The sequence below is a fragment of the Polypterus senegalus genome, chromosome 1 (assembly GCF_016835505.1).
Source record: "Polypterus senegalus isolate Bchr_013 chromosome 1, ASM1683550v1, whole genome shotgun sequence".
Lineage (NCBI taxonomy): Eukaryota > Metazoa > Chordata > Cladistia > Polypteriformes > Polypteridae > Polypterus > Polypterus senegalus.
In genome coordinates this window covers 318,375,977-318,398,837 of record NC_053154.1, presented here as the reverse complement: position 1 = coordinate 318,398,837, position 22,861 = coordinate 318,375,977, and the positions used below count along the sequence as shown (strand labels likewise).

The following is a 22,861-nucleotide window of genomic DNA, read 5'->3' as shown; positions in this document are numbered from 1 at the left end:
AAAGTGCTCTGATAACCGACAATATGTATTTGATTTATTTTTTTCCTCCTACTGTATTTCTGTATGATGTATTCTGTATGCCTGTACAGTACTCTATATGATGTTTGTTCATTTAAAGTTTGAATGTTTTGTTTTTTTTTATTGCTCACAATAGTCAGTAAGGTCTGTTGTATAATTGTACTCAGTCCTGTATTGTAGCTGCATGTTCATTCAGTAGTAAATCATACATTTTAATCTTTTTTGTTGTATTATAAAGCATAGTCGCAGTAGATTAAATGACAGAACTGCACAGGGTTGCCCAGCTGACATTGGACTCCAAGAATCAAGCCACCTATGAGAGTAGAAGCAGGCATGATGTGGGTCTCACTACCACCTGGGTAATTTTACATGTTACTGTACTTAAAAGAAACCCAACAGGCCGCGGCCTTCCCAGTCAATGTGATTTTTTTTTTTTTTAGAAAAATCAATAATCAGAAGACAGAAACGCTAGAAGAATATCACAGACCACTGACCAAACACTACTGTTGTGGTCCAGCATTCTAATGGGCTGTTAGTGGCCCACTTTGACCATTTAATCCTGAAAGTTTGCAGTTGTTTGTGTTGCAGGTTTGTCTCTGTCACATTTTCATGTCCCCCATGTGTCTGTTTGGCTTTTTGTACCACATTTCTGTGACATGCCGGTCATTTTAAGTGTTCCTTCAAACTAGAACGGCACATCTGACTGCAGGTGTCGTCTGGCTGCCTTGTCTGTGACTGCTGAATGGACGAGTTCTGGTGCTTTTGATGCTAAGTGGGAGGGAATAAGCTGGACAAAAATAATTACACTAAATACACTAATAATTATTCATAATGCATTAGATAAAATGGTGAATTTTTCTTCAGTTTAAATTGAGACGCATCTTTTGATGTGATTTACACATGAAGTGATGACACTCCCAGACCATATTTCACAAAGATTGTTTTTTAAAACAGGAGAATATCTGCTATTTTCAATTCCAGATTTTGGGATGAACTTGTCCTGCATCCTATGTAAATGTTTTTGAAGTGGCTCCACTGCTCTTTTGTCTATGTCTTCACACCTAAAAGCTTATTCCAGTTTACTCCTTTTATGCTCTGCCACATCTGTTTGTCCTCGCTCTTCCAAAACACTGAGAATTGTATGATATGCTGGTCACCTGACCCCATTAGTCCAATCACATGCACACCCTCAATTCCACCCTGATTATTACAAAATACAAACTGCAGATAGGCTCCCCCCTCACTGATGGCTTATTAAATAGTCACTGATTACGTTGAAAAACTTCTGTCCTGCGCTCTGCTATTTACGTTATACGATATATAAAGTCTTTCATGACTAGAAAATCCTTGTGTAAACTTGCTGTCTGCATTTGTCTATAACACACTCCTAAAATAAGGCCTCATCCCCGAATGTTTTCCAGACAAATCCAGATGACCTCACTAAGGTGGGCTCATCGTCCAAATGTAGAGGCCTTGAGTTAAAATTCTGTTTGACAAAAAGAGCAACACCCGCCCGGCCCGTTTTGAGTTCTGTCTGTCCTTCCTATTAAACGTCTGCCCCTCCATGTCCTGCTCATCCCCATCAGGTTTCTGTTACTGCTAGTAATATCATAATTATGCTTAGCTACATATTATTACAATTTATTTATTTTACTCTTATTATTGATATACATTATGGTAAGGATTTTTAAATGTGTTGCTTATTTGAGTTTTGCACTTTAACCTTGGGTTAGAATTTACGTTACTATGCATTCTTATTTCACTACTGTTCATGTTAGAGAATTTAAATACAATATGACATCATAAACCTTCTGAAATACAACAAACAGATCTGCATATGCGACACAATCATTTAGACTCAAAGTCAAGGCTGCACAGTAAACACACTCTATAAACAGAAATGATAGGAAAACAATGATTTACATTAATGTTATATTTTATTTTTAGCAAATAAAATAATTTTACTATATAAACAACAAATAGCATTAATTAAATAATATTATTTGCATCTTAGCAAGACCATTTACATTTAATAAACTAATAGCAAACACAAATGCCTGATACTGAGGCCTTCTAATATGGCAGTCATCATGGAGAGAATTTTTCAAAGCCAAAACTTTTATAAACATGAAACAAATGCCTTTAGTATGGTGATTATAATCAGATGATTTTAATTCTTACAATGTTAATGTGGAGAATAAACTGTAGAGTAATAAATGGCTTTAGTTTAACTTGCAGTATTAGGTGTGTTGTGAGAAGTCAAGCAAATGACCCCTTTTACTGGCTAACTAGAAAGATTATGATATGCAAGCTTTCTAGGCAACTCAGGCCCCTTCTTCTTACGTGGATTACATCTTGCCTGAAGAAGGGGCCTGGGTTGCCTAGAAAGCTTGCATATCATAATCTTTCGAGTTAGCCAATAAAAGGGGTCATTTGCTTGACTTCTCACTGCATCCATATTAGCTAATACGGTGCAACACCCTAGTACTACAGTATTAGGTGTGCAAAAGAAATAAAGTTGTCATTGTCTCCATGTCTTTGTATATTTTTCACAACATTATGGAATTTTGCTGTCGCATCATGTGACACAGGGTGGCATGTTGGCACAGTTATAATGCTGCTGCCTCGCAGTAAGGTGACCAGGTTTGCCATTTGCATGTTCTCCCCTTGTCTGAGTGGGTGTCCTCCAGGTGCGGCAGTTTCCACCCACTGTGCAAAGACAGGCAAGTTAGGTTAACTGGTGATGCTAAACTAGGCCTTGTGTGTGTTTGGGTGTGTGTTTGCCCTGCAATGGCACGCTGCCCAGGGCTTGTTCCTGCCTTGTGTCCTATGCTAGCTGGGATAGACTCCAGCTCTATATGAGACCCTGGTCTGGATTAAGTGGGTTACAAAATGACATGTCACCATGTGACACAGCTGTGTAGATTACATTAATCAGAAACTCTGATCTTGTCCAATGTGTGTGTGCGTGTGTGTGTGTGCGTGTGCGTGTGAGAATACATCCTGGTGTTTACAGGCATCCCATTTGGGTTTGGTTGCTGCACTGCTTGCCATGCTGCAAGGGTAGGCACCTGCAGCTTTGCTCTTGAACTGTTCTAAGAGGCCTTTTAAAGTGAATACATGGATGAACAGATGGATTGCTTTTGCTGATTAGTTGGGCAGCATGGTGCCTGCTGGGAGGTGCTACTGCTTTACAGATCCAGCAACCTGAGTTTTACTACCACACCTAACTGTTATACATGTGAACTCTGCATGTTCTCCCTGTGTGGAAAATTTGCCCTCCTTTAACAAAAATACAGGCAGGTTAAGTTGATTTATAATTCATAATTGGCCCTAGTATCTGTGAATGAGTGGGTCACACGTTAGACTGCCACCTTAATAATAATAATACAGTACATTTTATTCATACAGCACTTTTCCCATGCTCATGGCACTTGGGAGCATTTGCTAAGATTTTAAGAAATGTTTTTTGAATGCTAATTGATGTATGAGACTTATTTTTTACTTTTTAATACCCATTAATACTTAATATAAGCGTGGTTTTTAAAAAGTATTTATATATATATATATATATATATATTTTTTTTTCAACTTTTTAGTTTTGCTTTTGTTTTAGTATAATTTCGGAATCAATATTTTAACACTTCCTTTAATGTTTCTATCTGTTACTAGTGCCATCTATTGGTGCAATCTTGAACTATTCTTCATATGAAAACTTAATTTCTTAATTAACATGGATTAATTGATCAATTAGTGAAACGGATTATTGACTCATGTATTGTCGTCAGAAGTGAGTAAGTATGCAAAATTTCAAGTCATTTGGATAATAGGAAGTGGGTTAAATATCGATTTTCAAGATTAGTACCAGACAACAAACAGGTGAAGTTAAAATAAGCGTGGTGATAATAAAAATGGTCATTAAGTCGAAGAGCAGATTAACACAAACGCAAACAATGCAAATCCTACTCTGAAAAACAAATTTAGTAATTTTATGTGGAAAAAGAGAGAAGGGTGCAAAGTAGCACTACGGTAAATCTAAAGTTAGATAGACCACTACGATAAATAAATTCCAAATAAAGATTCCTTCCTTAAAGCCACATTCCCAATACTGTACTTAAAGGGCTTCACTTCTCTGCTTAGTTCACTAAAACTCTGAGTTTCTTTAAACCATATTATATCTTCAGACACATACAGTATATTACTTTGTCAAATATTTAATTACAATGATCAGAAGTCATTTCAGCCAGTTACTATTTAAGAATATATTACTCTGAATCAGTAACGTCTATTTGAGTAAATAAAAAATCCACCTTAGAATCACACATTTTGTAACCTAAGTTTTTGTATTGGCTGAGAATGAGTCTGCAACATTTTTAATAAAAGGGATTAAGCGATCAAAACATGGAGGGTACTTAATGGAGGGGTTGTTGCAACAGAAAGTGAACAGACTATTTGTTAATTTCAAAATGTAAAGCAATATCAAATGTCAAGAAAAACAAAGTCATTTGAACACCAGGAAGTCTTTTAAAGAAAAATTAGATTGGCACAACACAATATTTGTATCCAAAACTCTGAAATGTAAAGAATTTGCACGTTATGTGGTCGCCATGCTGACATAACAAGTTGCAAATTCCTGTGTGACTCACATGGCCATGTCAACGGATGCCTCAAAGGATCGTCATATTTAGATTCCATGATGTTTAATATTGTATAATAAAGCATATTAATTTAAAATTTTCCAGGAAAATAAACAAAAAACTTAAAGCAGTTGTGAAAAACAGCTAAAGGGAAATAAAATAAATAACAGCCATCTCCAATGCTAATTTATCCATGGGAAGAAAATCAACCATACAGTAGACTTCCACTTTGCTCAATTCTAAAATGCCAAACGCATCATCTGAGAGTGGTACCTGCTAGTAAACAGACCCAATTCCAAAGCATTAATTCAAAATCATATAGACAAATTATATTCACTCACTTGTAAATGCAGTGATGGTTACAGAATCACTAATTGTTGTATTATCTCCAGCAACTGCAAAAACAGTGAATGAATAGGATGTTGCAGAGTTCAGGTTGGTGACATTAATGCAAGTGTGATTGGTTACAAGTTGCTGCGTTTGTCCACTGTTTGAAAAATTAACTCCATAGGAAACATTTCCTCCAAGTGGTGCAACCCAGCAGAGAAATATAGAAGTTGTTGTCACATTGGTAACAGTAGGTGAAGTAACTGGGCCAGGCTCTGGAAATTCGAATAAAAAATAAAATATTATTTTCAAATTTTATGACTTAAATAAGACATGTTTTTTCCACCAAACAATGCCAACAATAACCTGGTGAATCAGTGAGAATACAATAAAAAACATAAGATTCGCAATAAAGTGTCCTTACCTTAACAACAACTGGTGCTGAGTCATATTGAAGCAACACAGAATCACTGCAATTGGCAGTACACACAGATAGATAGATAGATAGATAGATAGATAGATAGATAGATAGATAGATAGATAGATAGATAGATAGATAGAATGTCATTTTTGTCATTAAAATGTTACAAAAGTATCTTCAAAATCCTTTTATCAAAAAGTATTACAGGCAAATTAGTCAAATAATTGTAAGTCCACTGACGGTTTGTGTATACCAATTAAAGTTACTCTACAATATACTACACTTCCACTTTGCTCAATTCCAAAATACACAACACACTTTCTGAAAGAGATAGCTGCTGTTACACAGACCCAATCCTGGCAGTCAGACCCAAACTTTACTCCTACATAATGTCAACACATCATATTCACGAACTTGTAAATGCCATGATGGTGGCAGAATCGCTAACTGGTAGATAATTTCCAGCAACTGCTAAAACAATGAATGATTAGGATGTTGCAGAGTTCAGGTCTGTCGCATCAATACATGTGTTTTGTTAAAAAGTTGTTTGCTTTGCCCAGTTTTTGAAAAATTGACTCTGTAACTGACATTTATACCTAGTGGTGCAAACAAGCAAAAAACATGGATGCTGTTGTCACATTGTTATCAGTAGGAGAAGTGACTGAGCCAGGTTCTGTAAATTCAAATAAGAAGATTAGATTATTTTAAAAGCCTATGATTTCAATATGGAAGGTGGATGAAGTTTACAAAATGTTTTCAAAAAAGAAATTATTAATTTACTCAAAAATCTCAGCCAAATACCCAAAGTTATCAATGGAAAGCAATTTCCACATTTACTTTCTCCAAGCAAACTATGAAACTTCAGTCTTTCCAAAGTAACATTCATTCATACTAGGAAGAAAAATACATCTCATTATAAAATTTTAAAACTATTTTGAAGAAAACTATGAAATTTTAGTTTCTCGCTTTACAATTTATTCCAATAAGACCATTTCACTGGCAGATCATTAAAAACACAGGAACATTTGAATCGTCAAGACTAACAAACTGAATCATTAAGAAATAAATCTTACTATGAAAGGTTCAGAAGACAAACTAAATCTGTTCTATAAGGGTCAGAAAAAGCTTTCTAATGACGATGTACAAAGTGTTAAAACGCTCACATTAAAGATGATATTAAATTTAAATTTAAATAAAATTTTTCTATCCACATATTGAACAACATTCAAAAACAATTACTGGAAATAAGATAACATGCATTAAGGAAACAAAAAATACATCAAGCTCTATTAGTGAAAGTTATTGGGGAAAAAAAAACTCTTAAATGAAAAAATAAAAATATAACATAAAACTTTAATGAAAAGGAAAAAAATATCACTTTTGAGGAAAATGAGCAAAAGCACTTTGAAACAAGAAAAAGACACTCAAGGACAACTTGTACTCATTTAACTTTCATAACAATCCTCCACAGAATTTTACATTTCCAAAGCCATTTATTTTTATTTCAAGGGCACTGGGGGGAAAAGAAGGCAAATAACTTTGGATTAGATAGTATTGTGGTACCTGAAAAAAGGAATATCAAAGCTTCACAAATGTCTCCTCAAAATGTGTTTCTCAAAAGCATGACAGATGAAATAAATAAATAAACTAATTATGAACTGGCATGGTAAGTAAACCTACCTAAAAGTAGATTTAGGTGTTGTTCAATTCAAAAATCCAAAAAGCACCTTCTATACGCAAAACCTGCTAGTACACAGACCCAATTCCAAAAAATTACTTTACCATGATGTTAACACATTATATTCACTCACTTGTAAATGCTGTGATGGTTGTAGGATCACTAACTGTTGTATTATCTCCAGCAACAGCAAAGACAGTGAAGTAATAGGATGTTGCAGAGTTCAGGTTGGTGACATTAATGCAAGTGCGTTTGGTTACAAGTTGCTGCGTTTGTCCACTGTTTGAAAAATTAACTCCATAGGAAACATTTCCTCCAAGTGGTGCAACCCAGCAGAAAAATATAGAAGTTGTTGTCACATTGGTAACAGTAGGTGAAGTAACTGGGCCAGGCTCTGTAAATTCAAATATAACATAAAATATTATTTTCAAATTTTATGACTTAAAAAAGACATGTTTCTTATAGATAGATAGATAGATAGATAGATAGATAGATAGATAGATAGATAGATTTCCACCATAAATACATTCCAAATAAAGATTGCTAATTCAAAGCCACATTGCCAAAATTAAGTCAAATTATGTCAAATATTTTATTGCATATTGCATCTGAGATTGTATACTTTCTCAGAACGGCAGAACAGTATTTTTAAAGAAAGGGATTTAGCGATCATAACATAGATGGTAGTTTATGGAGGGCTTGTTACAACAGAAAGTGAACAGATTATTTGTCAATTTCAAAATATAAGGTGATATCAAATGTCAAAAAAAAACAAAGTCATTTGAACACCAGGAAGACTTTTAGATGGATGAATGGACATATTGGCACAACAAAAAAGTTTATATCCTAAACTCTGAAACATCAAAAATGTGCACATTATGTGGTCACCATTGTAACATCAGAAGTTGCAAATTCCTGTGTGACGCGAGAAGAAATTGCTTATGTCAATGGCTGTCGTGATCAACCAAAATTGGTAGTGTTTGTAACAAAATCAATATGGCATTATGGCAAAATAGTAATCATTTCATACTATTTAAATTTGCTGTAAAATAAAAAAGGATTTTCATATTTAGATTCCATGATGTTTAAAACTGTACACTAATGCATATAACAACTAAGGGGAAATACATCAAATAACAGTCATCTCCAATGCCGCTTTACCCATGGGAAGTAAACAACCATACAGTAGACTTCCACTTTGCTCAATTCTAAAATGACAAAAGCATCATCTGAAAGTGGTACCTTTTCAAAATCACATACACAAATTATATTCACTCACTTGTAAATCCTGCGATAGTTGTAGAATCGCTAACTGTTGTATTATCTCCAGCAACAGCAAAAACAGTGAATGTATAGGATGTTGCAGAGATCAGGTTGGTCACATTAATGCAAGTTTGATTGGTTAGAAGTTGTTGCGTTTGTCCACTGTTTGAAAAATTAACTCCATAAGAAACATTTCCTCCAAGTGGTGCAACCCAGCACAGAAATATAGAAGTTGTTGTCACATTGGTAACAGTAGGTGAAGTAACTGGGCCAGGCTCTGGAAATTCAAATAAAAAATAAAATATTATTTTCAAATTTTATGACTTAAATAAGACATGTTTTTTCCACCAAACAATGCCAACAATAACCTGGTGAATCAGTGAGAATACTATAAATAAAAACATAAGATTCGCAATAAAGTGTCCTTACCTTAACAACAACTGGCAATGCCCACAATAACCTGTGAAATTAGTGAGTATACTACAAAAAACTTAAGATTCATAATGTTGTGTCCTTATCTTAATGACAAGTGGTGCTGAGACATATTGCAGCACCCAACACACTGGATCCCAGCAAATGGCCATACACACAGACTGAAGTTGAGAGGTAATTTGTACGTTTTTAGCTGATGTAGAAGAGCTGAGGTAATAAAATTATCTACGGCTTTTGAAGTATTTAATGCAGGAACACAGACAGACAGACAGATAGAAGTGTCACACACCCATGCTGGGAGGCAGCAACAGGGTCTAGTCAATTCTGAACCACTGAAATACGTAGCTATTCATGTACACTAATGCTGTTTATCCTTCCTTGCAGGAACAAAAAAAAACACCTAACCCACTTCCTTCCAAGTACATAGCACACCCTGATGATGTCATTTCCTTCTCTTTATATGGTTCACCTCTTCCATTCCCACCAGCACTATAAACAAACCAGCTCTTCTTTCCTGTAGTAGTCTTGTCTTGGACACAGTCCTATGAGGTGACTTTACACTAAAGATCGCAATTTTCTTTGTAGCAAAAGTTGTAATTCATGGAGCGGATCTCCCCAAACCTTCATATTTATCCTTGTCTTTCTATAGTTGGCATAGTCGGCAGTATCCAGTCTTGATATGGCAGACAAGCAGGACCTGAATATTGTTCTCACTAACATGGGCGCTGAGCTGCATTGTCTACAGCTATGATTAGAGGAGTCAGAAGCCCATATTAAATCACGTCTCACTATCCGTCAGGACCAATGACAGACTCTGTCCCAGGTACTGACCCCTCTTACTAATGCAGACGATGTGGACACTTATTTTGTTATTTTTGAATGAAGAAGAATGGGGTGATATCCTGGCCCCATTTCTCAAAGGCAAAGCCCACAGAGCATTCTACAAACTCTTGGCAGAAGATGCTGCTGACTATGACCATCTCAAGACCGAGGTGCTTAAGCACTCCGGTTACTACTACTATGGCTTTATTCTCGCCATTTCCACTTTAATGTCGACGCTTATGTTGAAGTTAAATCCAACATGCTGACTTTATTCTCGTAGTTTATTTTGTAATGAAAGTAGAACATCGGAAACTTTATCTTAAAATCAATCTTTAATTTACAGGAATTTGTCAAACCTTGTCATAACTAAACTAGTACATTAGATGTAAGAGCCGAGATTAAAGTGGAAATGTCGAGAATAAAACCAGCCTGTCGAATTTATTATCAATATACACTTTTTGTTTCTTCACTGTGTCCATATTTTTTTCTTCTTCTCCGTGGCCTTAATACGCTTCTGTATATTTCTTCTGGAACTATTTTGAAATTTTACTGATTTTTTTCTGAATTCTGGATTTTTGCCTTAATTGTTGAATCCAATGCCCTATGGCCTCCTGTACATAGGTACAGCATATCTGTTCAATTATATTATGGTATATTAAAAATATACTTTAGCCAGTTTAAGTCACCAGTCACGATAGCTAGTAAGATTTTTAAATGATGACAACAACTAAAACCCACAGCAAACTCTACACAGAAAATATGGAATAATGAGGCCACAGAGCTAACCACATCCCAAAGATATGCAGGAGAGGTTGATTAGCGTGTCTAAATTGGTGAAGTGTGTGTGCTAAGTGAAAGAATGGCATTCTATCCATGGATCCTATCCCTCACTAACTGTTATACACACACCCCCACATCACGATCTTTGCAACACATGTAATATTATTGCCATCAATCAGCATGTGTGGAGTGCCACTGTTCAGGATTACAATGTTCTTAGTACTACAATGCTTATAGGAAATGCAGTCCGGTTCGATAATGATCAATAAAAGCTTTCTTAACAACAATGAAAGGTGTGAAAACATATCTAAATAATATTCATTCTCAGAATTCTTAAATTCAAATAGTAAACCACACATTAAAAAATGAATACTTGAAATAAAATGATATGCATTTAGGACAGAAATAACACACCAGTGTCTTTTAAATAAAATGTGTTAAAGAATGAATTAATTCTTGATCTAAAAGATAGAAATCTGATGCAAAACATCAAAAGAAAAATAAACATCTTATTTTAGAAAAAGGAACAAAATTAATCTGAAAAAAGAAAGTGACACTGATGCACCGCATTCTCTCTTATTGCTCTCAAAACCTTCATCTATAGCGTCACACATATAAAAAGACAGTCATTTTTGTCATTACAATATTACAAAAGTATCTTCAAAATCCTTTTATCAAAAAATATTACAGGCAAATTAGTGAAATAATTGCAAGTTCACTGATGGTTTGCACATGCCAAATAAAGTTACTCTACAATATACTACACTTCCACTTTGCTCAATTCCAAAATACACAACACACTCCTACATAATGTCAACACATGATATTCACTAAATTGCAAATGTCGTGATGGTGGCAGAATCTCTGTTAGATAATCTCCAGCAGCTACTAAACAAATGAATAAGTAAGATGTTGCAGAGTTCAGGTCTGTCACATCAATGCATGTGTTTTGTTAACAAGTTGTTTGCTTTGCCCACTGTTTGAAAAATTGACTCTAACTGACATTTCCACCTAGTGGTGCAAACGAGCAAAAAACATGGATGCTGTTGTCACATTGTTATCAGTAGGAGAAGTGACTGAGCCAGGTTCTGTGAATTCAATTAAGAAGATTAGTTTATTTTAAAAGCCTATGATTTCAATAAGGAAGGTGGATGAAGTTTACAAAATGTTTTCAAAAAAGAAATTATTAGTTTACTGAAAAACCTCAGACAAAGACCCAAAGTTATCAATAGAAAGTAATATCCACATTGACTTTCTCCAAATAAACTATGAAACTTCAGTCTTTCCAAAGTAACATTCATTCATACTAGGAAGAAAAATACAACAAATTATAAAATTTTAAACATATTTTAAGCAAACTATAAAATTTTATGTTCTCACTTTATAATTTATTAAAATAAGTCTATTTCAGTGGCAGACCATTAAAAACACAGAAACATTTGAATCTTCAAGCCTCACAAACTGAATCATTAAGAAAAAAATCTTACTAAAAAACGCACAGAAGACAAACTGAATCTGTTCTATAAGGGTCAGAGAAAGCTTCTAATGACGATGTAAAAAGTGTTGAAAACGTGCAAATTAAAGATGAAATTAAACTGTTGGAATTTTTCCATCCAGGTAGTGACCAACATTGAAAAACGATTACTGGAAATAAGATAACATGCATTAAGGAAACAAAAAATGCATTAAACTCTTTTAGTGAAAGCTATGGGGAAAAAAATTAATTCTTAAATGAAAAACAAACATATAACACAAAAGTTTGTTGAAAATGAAAAAATATTACATTTGAGGAAAAGGAGCAAAAGCACTTTGAAACAAGAAAATGATGCTCATGGACAACTTTTACTCATTTCACTTTCATAGGGAAAAGAAGGCAAATAACTTTGGATTACACAGTATTATGGTACCTGAAAAAAGGAATTGCAACGGTTCACAAATGTAAATTCAAAATTCTGTTCTCAAAAGCATAACAAATGAAATAATTAAATAACCCAATTATGAACGGGCACAGTAAGTAAACCTAGCTTACAGTAGATTTAGGTGTTGTTCAATTCAAAAACCCAAAAAGCATCTTCTATACGCAAAACCTGCTAGTACACAGACCCAATTCCAAAAAATTACTTTACCATGATGTCAACACATTATATTCACTCACTTGTAAATGCTGTGATGGCTGTAGAATCGCTAACTGTTGTATTATCTCCAGCAACAGCAAAAACAGTAAATGAATAGGATGTTGCAGAGTTCAGGTTGGTGACATTAATGCAAGTGTGATTGGTTACAAGTTGCTGCGTTTGTCCACTGATTGAAAAATTAACTCCATAGGAAACATTTCCTCCAAGTGGTGCAACCCAGCACAGAAATACAGAAGTTGTTGTCACATTGGTAAAAGTAAGTGAAGTAACTGGGCCAGGCTCTGTAAATTCAAATAAAAAATTATATTTTATTTTCTATTGTTATGACTTTAATAAGATATGTTTCTTCTAGATACAGTAGATAGATAGATAGATAGATATCTACCATAAATACATGCCAAATAAAGATTGCTTATTCAAGGCCACAGTGCCAAAATTAAAAGGGCTTACGTTCTCTGCTTAGTTCCCTAAAACTGTGCTTCTTTAAATCCTATTATATTTCTGGACAGAGATATTATTATGTCAAATATTCGATAGCATAGATCAGAAATCATTTCAGCCACTTAAAATTTCAGACTATGTTACTCTGAATCAATTACAGTGGAACCTCGGGTCATGACCGTAGTTCATTCCAAAACTCTGGTCGCAACCCGATTTGGTCATGGCCCGAAGTCATTTCCCCCATAGGATTGTATGTAAATACATTTAATCCGTTCCGGACCGTAGAAGCTGTATGTAAATATTTTTTTTTAAACATTTTTTAAGCACAAAAATAGTTAATTATACTATAGAATGCACAGTGTAATAGCAAACAAAATGTAAAAACATTGAATAGCACTGAGAAAACCTTGAACAGAGAATGCTTAAATCAGTCTCTTGAAAAACAAGCCTGGTACATTCTTTAATTGCCTTCTCGGCCTTACGCGGCAAGCTCGCTCTCTCTCATGTGCTCTTTCTCTCTCGCTCTCTCGCTCTTTCTCTCGCGCTCTCTGTCATTAGCTTGCTGCACAGGGAATGCACAGGGAGAGACTGAACACGTGCGGAAATCATCGGTGCATACAAACTGTAAGGGAAACTGGCTTGTTCGTCACCCGAGTGTGTGGTTGTGAATAGATGCAAAAGTTTGGCAAACTTTTTGGTCGTAACCCGATTTGTATGTGGTCCGAGATGTTCGTGACCCGAGGTTCCACTGTACCTCTATTTCAGTAAATAAAAATTCTGTCATAGAATCACACATTTTTTGTAACCTGAGATTGTCTACTGGCTCAGAACAACAGAACAATATTTTGAATGAAAGGGATTAAGCAATCATAACATGGAGGGTAGTTTATGGAGGGGTTGTTACCACAGAAAGTGAACAGATTATTTGTCAATTTCAAAAAGTAAGGTAATATCAAATGTCACAAGATACAAAGTAATTTGAACACCAGCAAGTCTTTTTAAGAAATATTAGATTGGCACAACACAAAGTTTGTATCCAAAACTCTGAAACTTCAAGAATGTGCGCATTATGTGGTCACCCTGGTGACATCAGAAGTTGCAAATTCCTTTGTGATACCGGAAGACATTGCTATGTCAATGGCTGTCGTGATCAACCAAAATTGGTAGTGTTTGTAACAAAATTAATATGACATTATGGCAAAATAGTAAATAGTAAAAAAAAAAACTGCTGTATAAGGCATATAAGACTAATGACTGCAAAGAGAACCGTAGCGCGTATGAGAACATGAGGGCAACCATTAAGAAGGATATCAGAGAGGCTAAAAGACAGTTGGAGAGGAATATAGCAGATAAGGCGAAAGAAGACCCCAAGAGATTCTTTCAGTATTTTAGTAGTAAAAGAACAGTTAAGGAGGAGGTCAAGTTCATCAGGAATAGTAAAGGGGAATTAAAAGATACAGACAATGAAATAGCAGATGCCCTAAACTTACATTTTTCTGAGGTGTTTACAAGTGAGCAAGTGGATAACCTGCCAGAGGTAAACACAACTACTAAGGAGGTACTGAGGGATTTGGAAATTGTAGAGGGAGAAGTGCTGCTCAGATTAAATAAGATGAAATCAAACAAATCACCAGGCCCAGATAATATTTATCCTCGTGTTCTTAAGGAGGCTAGTGAGTACATATATAAACCCTTGACACGTATTTTTAGGAAGTCACTGTGCACTGGAGAGATTCCAAAGGACTGGAAAATGGCAAATATCATCCCATTATATAAAAAGGGTGACAGGGCAGATCCAAGCAACTATAGGCCAGTAAGCAACAAGCATCACAGGAAAATTAATGGAAGGAATTATTAAGGATAAGATTGAGCAACACATGACAAGGACAGGAGTTATTCTGAATGGGTTCAGAAGGGGGAGGTCGTGTTTTACTAACATGTTGGAATTCTATGAGGAGGCAACAAAAGGATACGATCAAAGTGGAGCTTATGATATTATTTATCTGGACTTTCAGAAAGCATTTGATAAGGTGCCACATGAGAGGTTGGGCATCAAGTTAAAAGAAGTGGGAATTCAGGGTGATGTTTTTAGATGGGTGCAGAATTGGCTCAGACACAGGAAGCAGAGGGTGATGGTGCGAGGAACCTCATCAGAACTGGCTGATGTTAAGAGTGGTGTTCCACAGGGGTCAGTGCTAGGGCCGCTGCTATTTTTAATATATATAAATGATTTAGATAGGAATATAAGTAACAAGCTGGTTAAGTTTGCAGATGATACCAAGATAGGTGGATTAGCAGATAATTTGGAATCCGTTATATCATTACAGGACGACTTGGATAGCATACAGGCTTGGGCAGATCTGTGGCAGATGAAATTTAATGTCAGTAAATGTAAAGTATTACACATAGGAAGTAAAAATATTAGGTTTGAATACACAATGGGCGGTCGAAAAATCGAGAGTACACCTTATGAGAAGGATTTAGGAGTCATAGTGGACTCCAAGCTATCAACTTCCAAACAGTGTTCAGAAGCCATTAAGAAGGCTAACAGAATGTTAGGTTATATAGCACGATCTGTGGAGTACAAGTCCAAGGAGGTTATGCTCAACCTTTATAATGCACTGGTGAGGCCTCATCTTGAGTACTGTGTGCAGTTTTGGTCTCCAGGCTACAAAAGGACATAGCAGCACTAGAAAAGGTCCAGAGAAGAGCGACTAGGCTGATTCCAGGTCTACAGGGGTTGAATTATGAGGAAAGATTAAAAGAGCTGGGCCTTTACAGTTTAAGCAAAAGAAGATTAAGAGGTGACATGATTGAAGTGTTTAAAATTATGAAGGGAATTAGTACAGTGGATCGAGACTTGTATTTTAAAATGAGCTCATCAAGAACACGGGGACACAGTTGGAAACTTGTTAAGGGTAAATTTCGCACAAACATTAGGAAGTTTTTCTTTACACAAAGAACGATAGACACTTGGAATAAGTTACCAAGTAGTGTGGTAGACAGTAAGATGTTAGGGACTTTCAAAACTCGACTTGATGTTTTCTTGGAGGAAGCAAGTGGATAGGACTGGCGAGCTTTGTTGGGCTGAATGGCCTGTTCTCGTCTAGATTGTTCTAATTGTTCTAATTGTTCTAGTAATTATTTCATACTTTTTAAATTTGCTGTAAAAAAAAGGTTTGTCAGATTTGGATTCCATGACATTTAAAACTGTACACTAATGCATATTATTTTTTTCCAGGAAAATATAAATAAAAATGATTGCAGTTTTGAATAACAACTAAATGGAAATGAATCAAATAACAGGAGTTCCCAATGCTGCTTTACCCATGGGAAGTAAAACAACAATACAGTAGACTTCCACTTTACTCAATTCTAAAATGCCAAAAGCATCATCTGAAAGTGGTATCTGCTACTAAACAGAACAAATTAGAAAACATTACTTCAAATTCATGTAGACAAATTATATTCACTCACTTGTAAATGCTGTGATGGTTGAGGAATCACTAATTGTTGTATTATCTCCAGCAACAGCAAAAATAGTGAATGAATAGGATGTTGCAGAGATCAGGTTGGTCACATTAATGCAAGTTTGATTGGTTAGAAGTTGTTGGGTGTGTCCACTGTTTGAAAAATTTACTCCATAAGAAACATTTCCTCCAAGTGGTGCAACCCAGCAGAGAAATATTGAAGTTGTTGTCACATTGGTAACAGTAGGTGAAATAACTGGGCCAGGCTCTGGAAATTGAAATAATAAATAAAATATTATTTTTAAAATAGTATGACTTACCTGTGGAATCAGTCAGTATACAACAAAAAACATAACAGATTCTTAATGTAGTTCCCTGACCTTAATAACAACTGGTGCTGTGACAAATTCCATTAACCCCCACCAATTGGTTCTCTGCAATTGGCAGTACACAGGAAGTAAAGATGACAGTTAATTTTTAATTTTCTAGCTAACAAAGGAGAGAGGAGCTACCGTGTTTTCCCGAAAATAAGACCGAGTCTTATATTCATTTTTGATCTAAAAGAGGCACTAAGGCTTGTTTCCAGGGGATATCCTATACTTATTCATGTACAACCATGTACATTTATCCAAATACAGTCATGTCATCTTCTTCTCGAATATTGTCCACATTAAAACCCTGAATTCCAGCCTGAATTTCTTGCTACTCCAGCTACTTTCAGGATCCTCCAGGATTGATGTACGCGCTTCGATGTTTGAAGAATGGCTCGATGTGGTGAAGCAAAATGCTGACATACAAATGTATTCATGTTGCTTTTATATTCAAGCGTCGCATATTCCCTAAAGTAGACATGATACATTTTAAAAGTCTCACATACCAGCTTCTGTAGCATCTTTTTTTTTGCACCTTCACAATACCATAAAAATGTACTGCAGCATATTTGGGCCAAAGAGAAATAAAAATAAGAAGATAATGAAAATGTATATTATGTAATTAGAGTGGAAATTTCGACTTTAAACTCAAAATGTCCACTTTAATCTTTGTGAAAAGGCGTTATATAGTTGCCCGATCCGAAACAGACTGGACACGGAGGCACACGTAAAATAAATAAACTATTTATTTTTCTTCACCTGTTGGGCACATCTTCCCTGTAATCCCCACAGGCACAACACAGTCTCAAGCACAAATATTCCAAATAAAACAAAACACAAAGCACTCTTTTCTTCCTCCACCACTCCTCCCAGGCAACCTCATCCTCCTCCTCCCAATTCTAGCGAATGAGTGGTGGTTGCTGGCTCCATTTATTAGGCACACAGAAGTGCTCCAGGTGCTTAATTGCCGACATCCGGCTGCACTTCCGGGTGTGGCGAAACTAGTGCCCAGAAGGGGCATGCAGCTTCTGCTGCAGCACCCCCTGGCGGTGCCTGCAGAACCCAACAGGGCTGCACCAAACTCCAACGACCCATGAAGCCCTGCGGGAGTCAGAGGCACCCCTGCAACCCAGGGAGGCTGCCATCTAGCGTCTAGGGGGAGAAATTGGCTTTCCCATGCTTACTCCCCTGGAACATATGCTGCAGAGGTGTCCCATCCAGGCATGGGCCCTGGCCATCCGTCACATCTCGTAGTTTACTTTATCATTAATGGAGACCCGTCATAAACGTCATCTTAAAAACGACCCAGCTGTTAAATCGCTACACACTTCTGGGGCTTCCTCCTGACCTGACAGCAGCGGCAAACAGCAACTGATCGTCACACAGAACATATTAAATTTATGATATTCCAGCTCTCTGCACATTTAAAATTCTTAGATTTATACTTGATATCAATTTCATGATTAAATGCATTAAAGTATGTAGGTTACATTTTACAGATAAGTCGTTAACTTTGTTTAAATAATAAATACTGTTAATAGTTACACATATGGGGTGGCACAGTGGTAGAGCGGTAGCGCTGCTGTCTCGCAGGGAGTCACATCCCTTGTGATCCCTGCCTGGAGTTTGCATGTTTTTCCTCTTGGGTTTGCACATTGTGCTCAGTTCTCCATCTAAAGACATGAAGGTTTGGAGATTTGGTAAAGCTACGATGACGTTAGTGTATTTCTGTGTTTGTGTTCACCTTGCGATGAGCTGATGCCCCGTCCAGGGATTTTGTTTCTGTCTTGCGCAGATTCTGCTGCAATCGGTGCATCTCCGAATTGATGGATATAATCATAAAACATCCTTTTCAGAGATATTGTAGTAAGGTGTCCTCGGAATTTAATGGATGTTTTGAGCACACATGTAGCATCGCGTGAAGTATAAACCTGGCCTTAGGCGCCTTACTTTTCAGCTGACGATCTTGACCAGGGCTTATAATACAGAGCAGCCTGAAAATCATGCTAGGGCTTATTTTCGGAGTAGGTCTTATTTTCGGGGGAAAACAGTAATAAAATTTCCTACAGCTGTTGAAGCAATTAATGATGGCAGATAGATAGATAGATAGATAGATAGATAGATAGATAGATAGATAGATAGATAGATAGATAGATTTCTACCATAAATACATTCCAAATAAAGATTGCTTATTTAAAGCCACATTGTCACAATTAAAAGGGCTTCCCTTCTCTACTTAGTTCCCTAAAACTGTGCTTCTTCAAACCCTATTATATTTCTGGACAGACATATTATTACGTCAAATATTCTATTGCATAGATCAGAAATCATTACAGCCACTTGATATTTCAGATTATGTTACTCTGAATCAATTACCTCTGTTTCAGTAAATAAAAATTACATCAGAGAATCGCACATTTTCTGTAACCTGAGATTGTGTACTGGCTCAGAACGAGTGAGCAATATTTTTAATGAAAGAGATTAAGTGATCATAACATAGAGAGTAGTTTATGGAGGGGTTGTTACAACAGAAAGTGAACAGATCATTTGTCAATTTCAAAATGTAAGGTGATATCAAATGTCAAAAAAACTAAGTAATTTGAACACAAGGAAGTCTTTTGGATAGATGGGTACATAGATTGGCACAACACAAAGTTTGTATCCAAAACTCTGAAACGTAAAGAATGTGCACATTATGTGGTCGCCCTGGTGACATCACAAGTTGCAAATTCCTGTGTGACTCAACGACTGACGTGATCTCTCCAAAAATGGCGCCTGTAACAAAACTCATATGGCATTGTGGCAAAACAGTCATTATTTTCCACTTACTTAATTTAATATTAAATAAAAAAGTAATGTCATATCTATCTGGTGCACAGTAATTGAAAATTTTACAGGAAAACCTACAAAAAACTAAGGCAGTTATTCATAACAACTAAAGGGAAATAAATCAAATAACAGTCGTTTCCAATGCTGGTCTGTTCATAGCAAGAAAAAAATCATACACTTCCACTTTTCTCATTTCTACAATGCCAAAAGCATCATCTGAGAGTGGTATCTGCTAGTAAACAGAACAAATTCCAAAGCATTAATTCAAAATCATGTAGACAAATTATATTCACTCACTTGTAAATGCTGTGATGGTTGCAGAATCACTGACTGTTGTATTATCTCCAGCAACAGCAAAAACAGTGAATGAATAGGATGTTGCAGAGTTCAGGTTGGTGACATTAATGCAAGTGCGATTGGTTACAAGTTGCTGCGCTTGTCCACTGTTTGAGAAATTAACTCCATAGGAAACATTTCCTCCAAGTGGTGCAACCCAGCACAGAAATATAGAAGTTGTTGTCACACTGGTAACAGTAGGTGAAGGAACTGGGCCAGGCTCTGGAAATTAAAATAATAAATAAAATATTATTTTCAAATTTTATGACTTAAATAAGACATGTTTTTTCCACCAAACAATGGCAACAATAACCTGTTGAATCAGTGAGAATACAATAAAAAACATAAGATTCGCAATAAAGTGTCCTTACCTTAACAACAACTGGTGCTGAGTCATATTGAAGCAACACAGAATCACTGCAATTGGCAGTACACACAGACTGAAGTTGATAGATAGATAGATAGATAGATAGATAGATAGATAGATAGATAGATAGATAGATAGATAGATAGAATGTCATTTTTGTCATTAAAATGTTACAAAAGTATCTTCAAAATCCTTTTATCAAAAAGTATTATAGGCAAATTAGTGAAATAATTGCAAGTTCACTGATGGTTTGCACATACCAAATAAAGTTACTCTACAATATACTACACTTCCACTTTGCTCAATTCCAAAATACACAACACACTCCTACATAATGTCAACACATGATATTCACTAAATTGCAAATGCCGTGATGGTGGCAGAATCTCTGTTAGATAATCTCCAGCAGCTACTAAACGAATGAATAAGTCAGATGTTGCAGAGTTCAGGTCTGTCACATCAATGCATGTGTTTTGTTAACAAGTTGTTTACTTTGCCCACTGTTTGAAAAATTGACTCTAACTGACATTTCCACCTAGTGGTGCAAACAAGCAAAAAATATAAATGCTGTTGTCACATTGTTATCAGTAGGAGAAGTGACTGAGCCAGGTTCTGTGAATTCAATTAAGAAGATTAGTTTATTTTAAAAGCCTATGATTTCAATAAGGAAGGTGGATGAAGTTTACAAAATGTTTTCAAAAAATAAATTATTAGTTTACTGAAAAACCTCACACAAATACCCAAAGTTATCAATAGAAAGTAATATCCACATTGACTTTCTCCAAATAAACTATGAAACTTCAGTCTTTCCAAAGTAACATTCATTCATACTAGGAAGAAAAATACAACAAATTATAAAATTTTAAACATATTTTAAGCAAACAATAAAATTTTATGTTCTCACTTTATAATTTATTACAATAAGTCTATTTATTACAATAAGTATATTTCAGTGGCAGACCATTAAAAACACAGGAGCAGGAGACTTCCGGGATGTGGTCTACTGAGTAGACGTGTATTCGGCTTGCACTGGTACACTGTACTATATTTATCTTACAAACCTCACACTTTTTGCTCTGAAACCCAGATTTAGGAACTTTTACGTGTATTACTTTGAATCCAGCTGTAGAAGGCCTAAATCGAAGGATAAATCCGAACAAGACCAAGAAAAGTCACTGGCGTCGGCTCCTGCAACTATGGCGCAGAATAGCCTTTTGCTAGAAGATCACAGAGCTGCGCTGTCTGCGGACTTTAGGCCTTTTTTTGAGAACGTATCGTCTAAACTGGACAGTGTACAATCTGCAGTACACGACCATAGTCTGCGTATTAGTTCTCTCGAGCTTGCTCATACCGATTTTGATCAACGTTTAGACCAGATCAAGGCGGAATGCTCTGCGCTCCAAAAAGATAACGAGTGGTTAAAATCCAAGATGGCAGATCTAGAAGGGCGCAGCAGACGCAATAATATTCGGATTGTGGGTTTACCTGAAGCTACTGAGGGCCCACGCCCTACTACTTTTTTCTCTCAACTCCTTTTCGATGTCCTTGGATCGCAGGTGCTTACTTCGCCCGGAGCTGGACAAGGCACACGGAGCCTAGCTCCCAAGCCGGCCGCCGGGGGGGAAACCCGGCCGGTTATCCTTCGTTTTCATCGCTACCAAATAAAGGATCTGGTGATTCGCTAGGCACGTAAGAGAGATGACCTGGTCTATAACGGCCATAAGATTCGGTTTTACGAGGACTACACCCCTGAAGTGGTAAGGCAGTGCGCAAGGTTCAAGGAGGCCATGGCAGAGCTCTACAAGAGGGGATACCGGCCTGCGCTTCTTTATCCAGCTAAACTGCGCATCATTCTGCCGACCGGAGAGAGAAAATGGCTGCAATCTGCGTCAGACGCCGACAAATTTGTGCAAGATTTGTGCAGAGACAAGTAATTATTTTTCACCTCAATGATCCTTTATCTGCACGGTTGCAGGGCTCATTCTTTGTGACACTGAATTATTGGTTTTAATTAATCATTGAGGACATTCTGCTGGTTTTGAGGTGTTTGTTTTATTCTCTAGACTGGTATGTTCATCTTACCGGGTGAGGTTACTTTTTCTTTTCTTTTTTATAATGTTATGTGGATAGTGTGGTGGGAGTCCGAGATAGGAGGTTCTAGATGTTTGGATTATGCTGCTGTCTTCTTCATTTGGGGAAGGGGACTAAGAAGGTGAGTGGTGGGGGGTTCAGGCCCGTGTTTATGTGTTTTCGTTTGTTTTCCTTTGCTTCTTTTCATTTACTTGGGTTTATTTAGATTGCAGTGTGTCATTTCCTTCACAGTGTCAGTGCTTAATGTGTTGCAATGTTTGCTCTATTCTTTCCTTCCAATTCAGTACTATACCTGTACAGTAACGTCGCTTCGAAAAAACCAATATGGTTGACAGTAACATTATGGGGAGCCCGATTAGGTTTCTGTCCTGGAATGTGAAGGGCATGAATGGTCCAGTCAAAGAGATCTAGAGTTCTCACTCATTTAAAGTGTCTCAAAGCAG

General features: G+C 36.3%; 1 protein-coding gene across 16 annotated transcripts in view; it reads right to left on the bottom strand.

Moving 5' to 3' along the window:
• The window catches only part of LOC120515605 (receptor-type tyrosine-protein phosphatase eta-like), a 210,608-nt gene that overhangs the window by 66,239 nt on the left and 121,508 nt on the right, over positions 1-22,861 (bottom strand). For 12 of the 16 annotated variants that reach the window (XM_039736809.1, XM_039736721.1, XM_039736782.1 and 9 more), the window contains 6 exons: positions 19,922-20,182; positions 16,432-16,692; positions 12,534-12,794; positions 8,361-8,621; positions 7,215-7,475; positions 4,997-5,257 (listed from right to left, as the gene is read on the bottom strand). In XM_039736809.1, coding sequence (XP_039592743.1) covers positions 4,997-5,257; positions 7,215-7,475; positions 8,361-8,621; positions 12,534-12,794; positions 16,432-16,692; positions 19,922-20,182 — 1,566 coding nt within the window. The remainder of the gene's footprint in view (positions 1-4,996; positions 5,258-7,214; positions 7,476-8,360; positions 8,622-12,533; positions 12,795-16,431; positions 16,693-19,921; positions 20,183-22,861) is intronic. The other 4 variants (XM_039736788.1, XM_039736798.1, XM_039736831.1 and 1 more) reach the window with 4 other exon arrangements.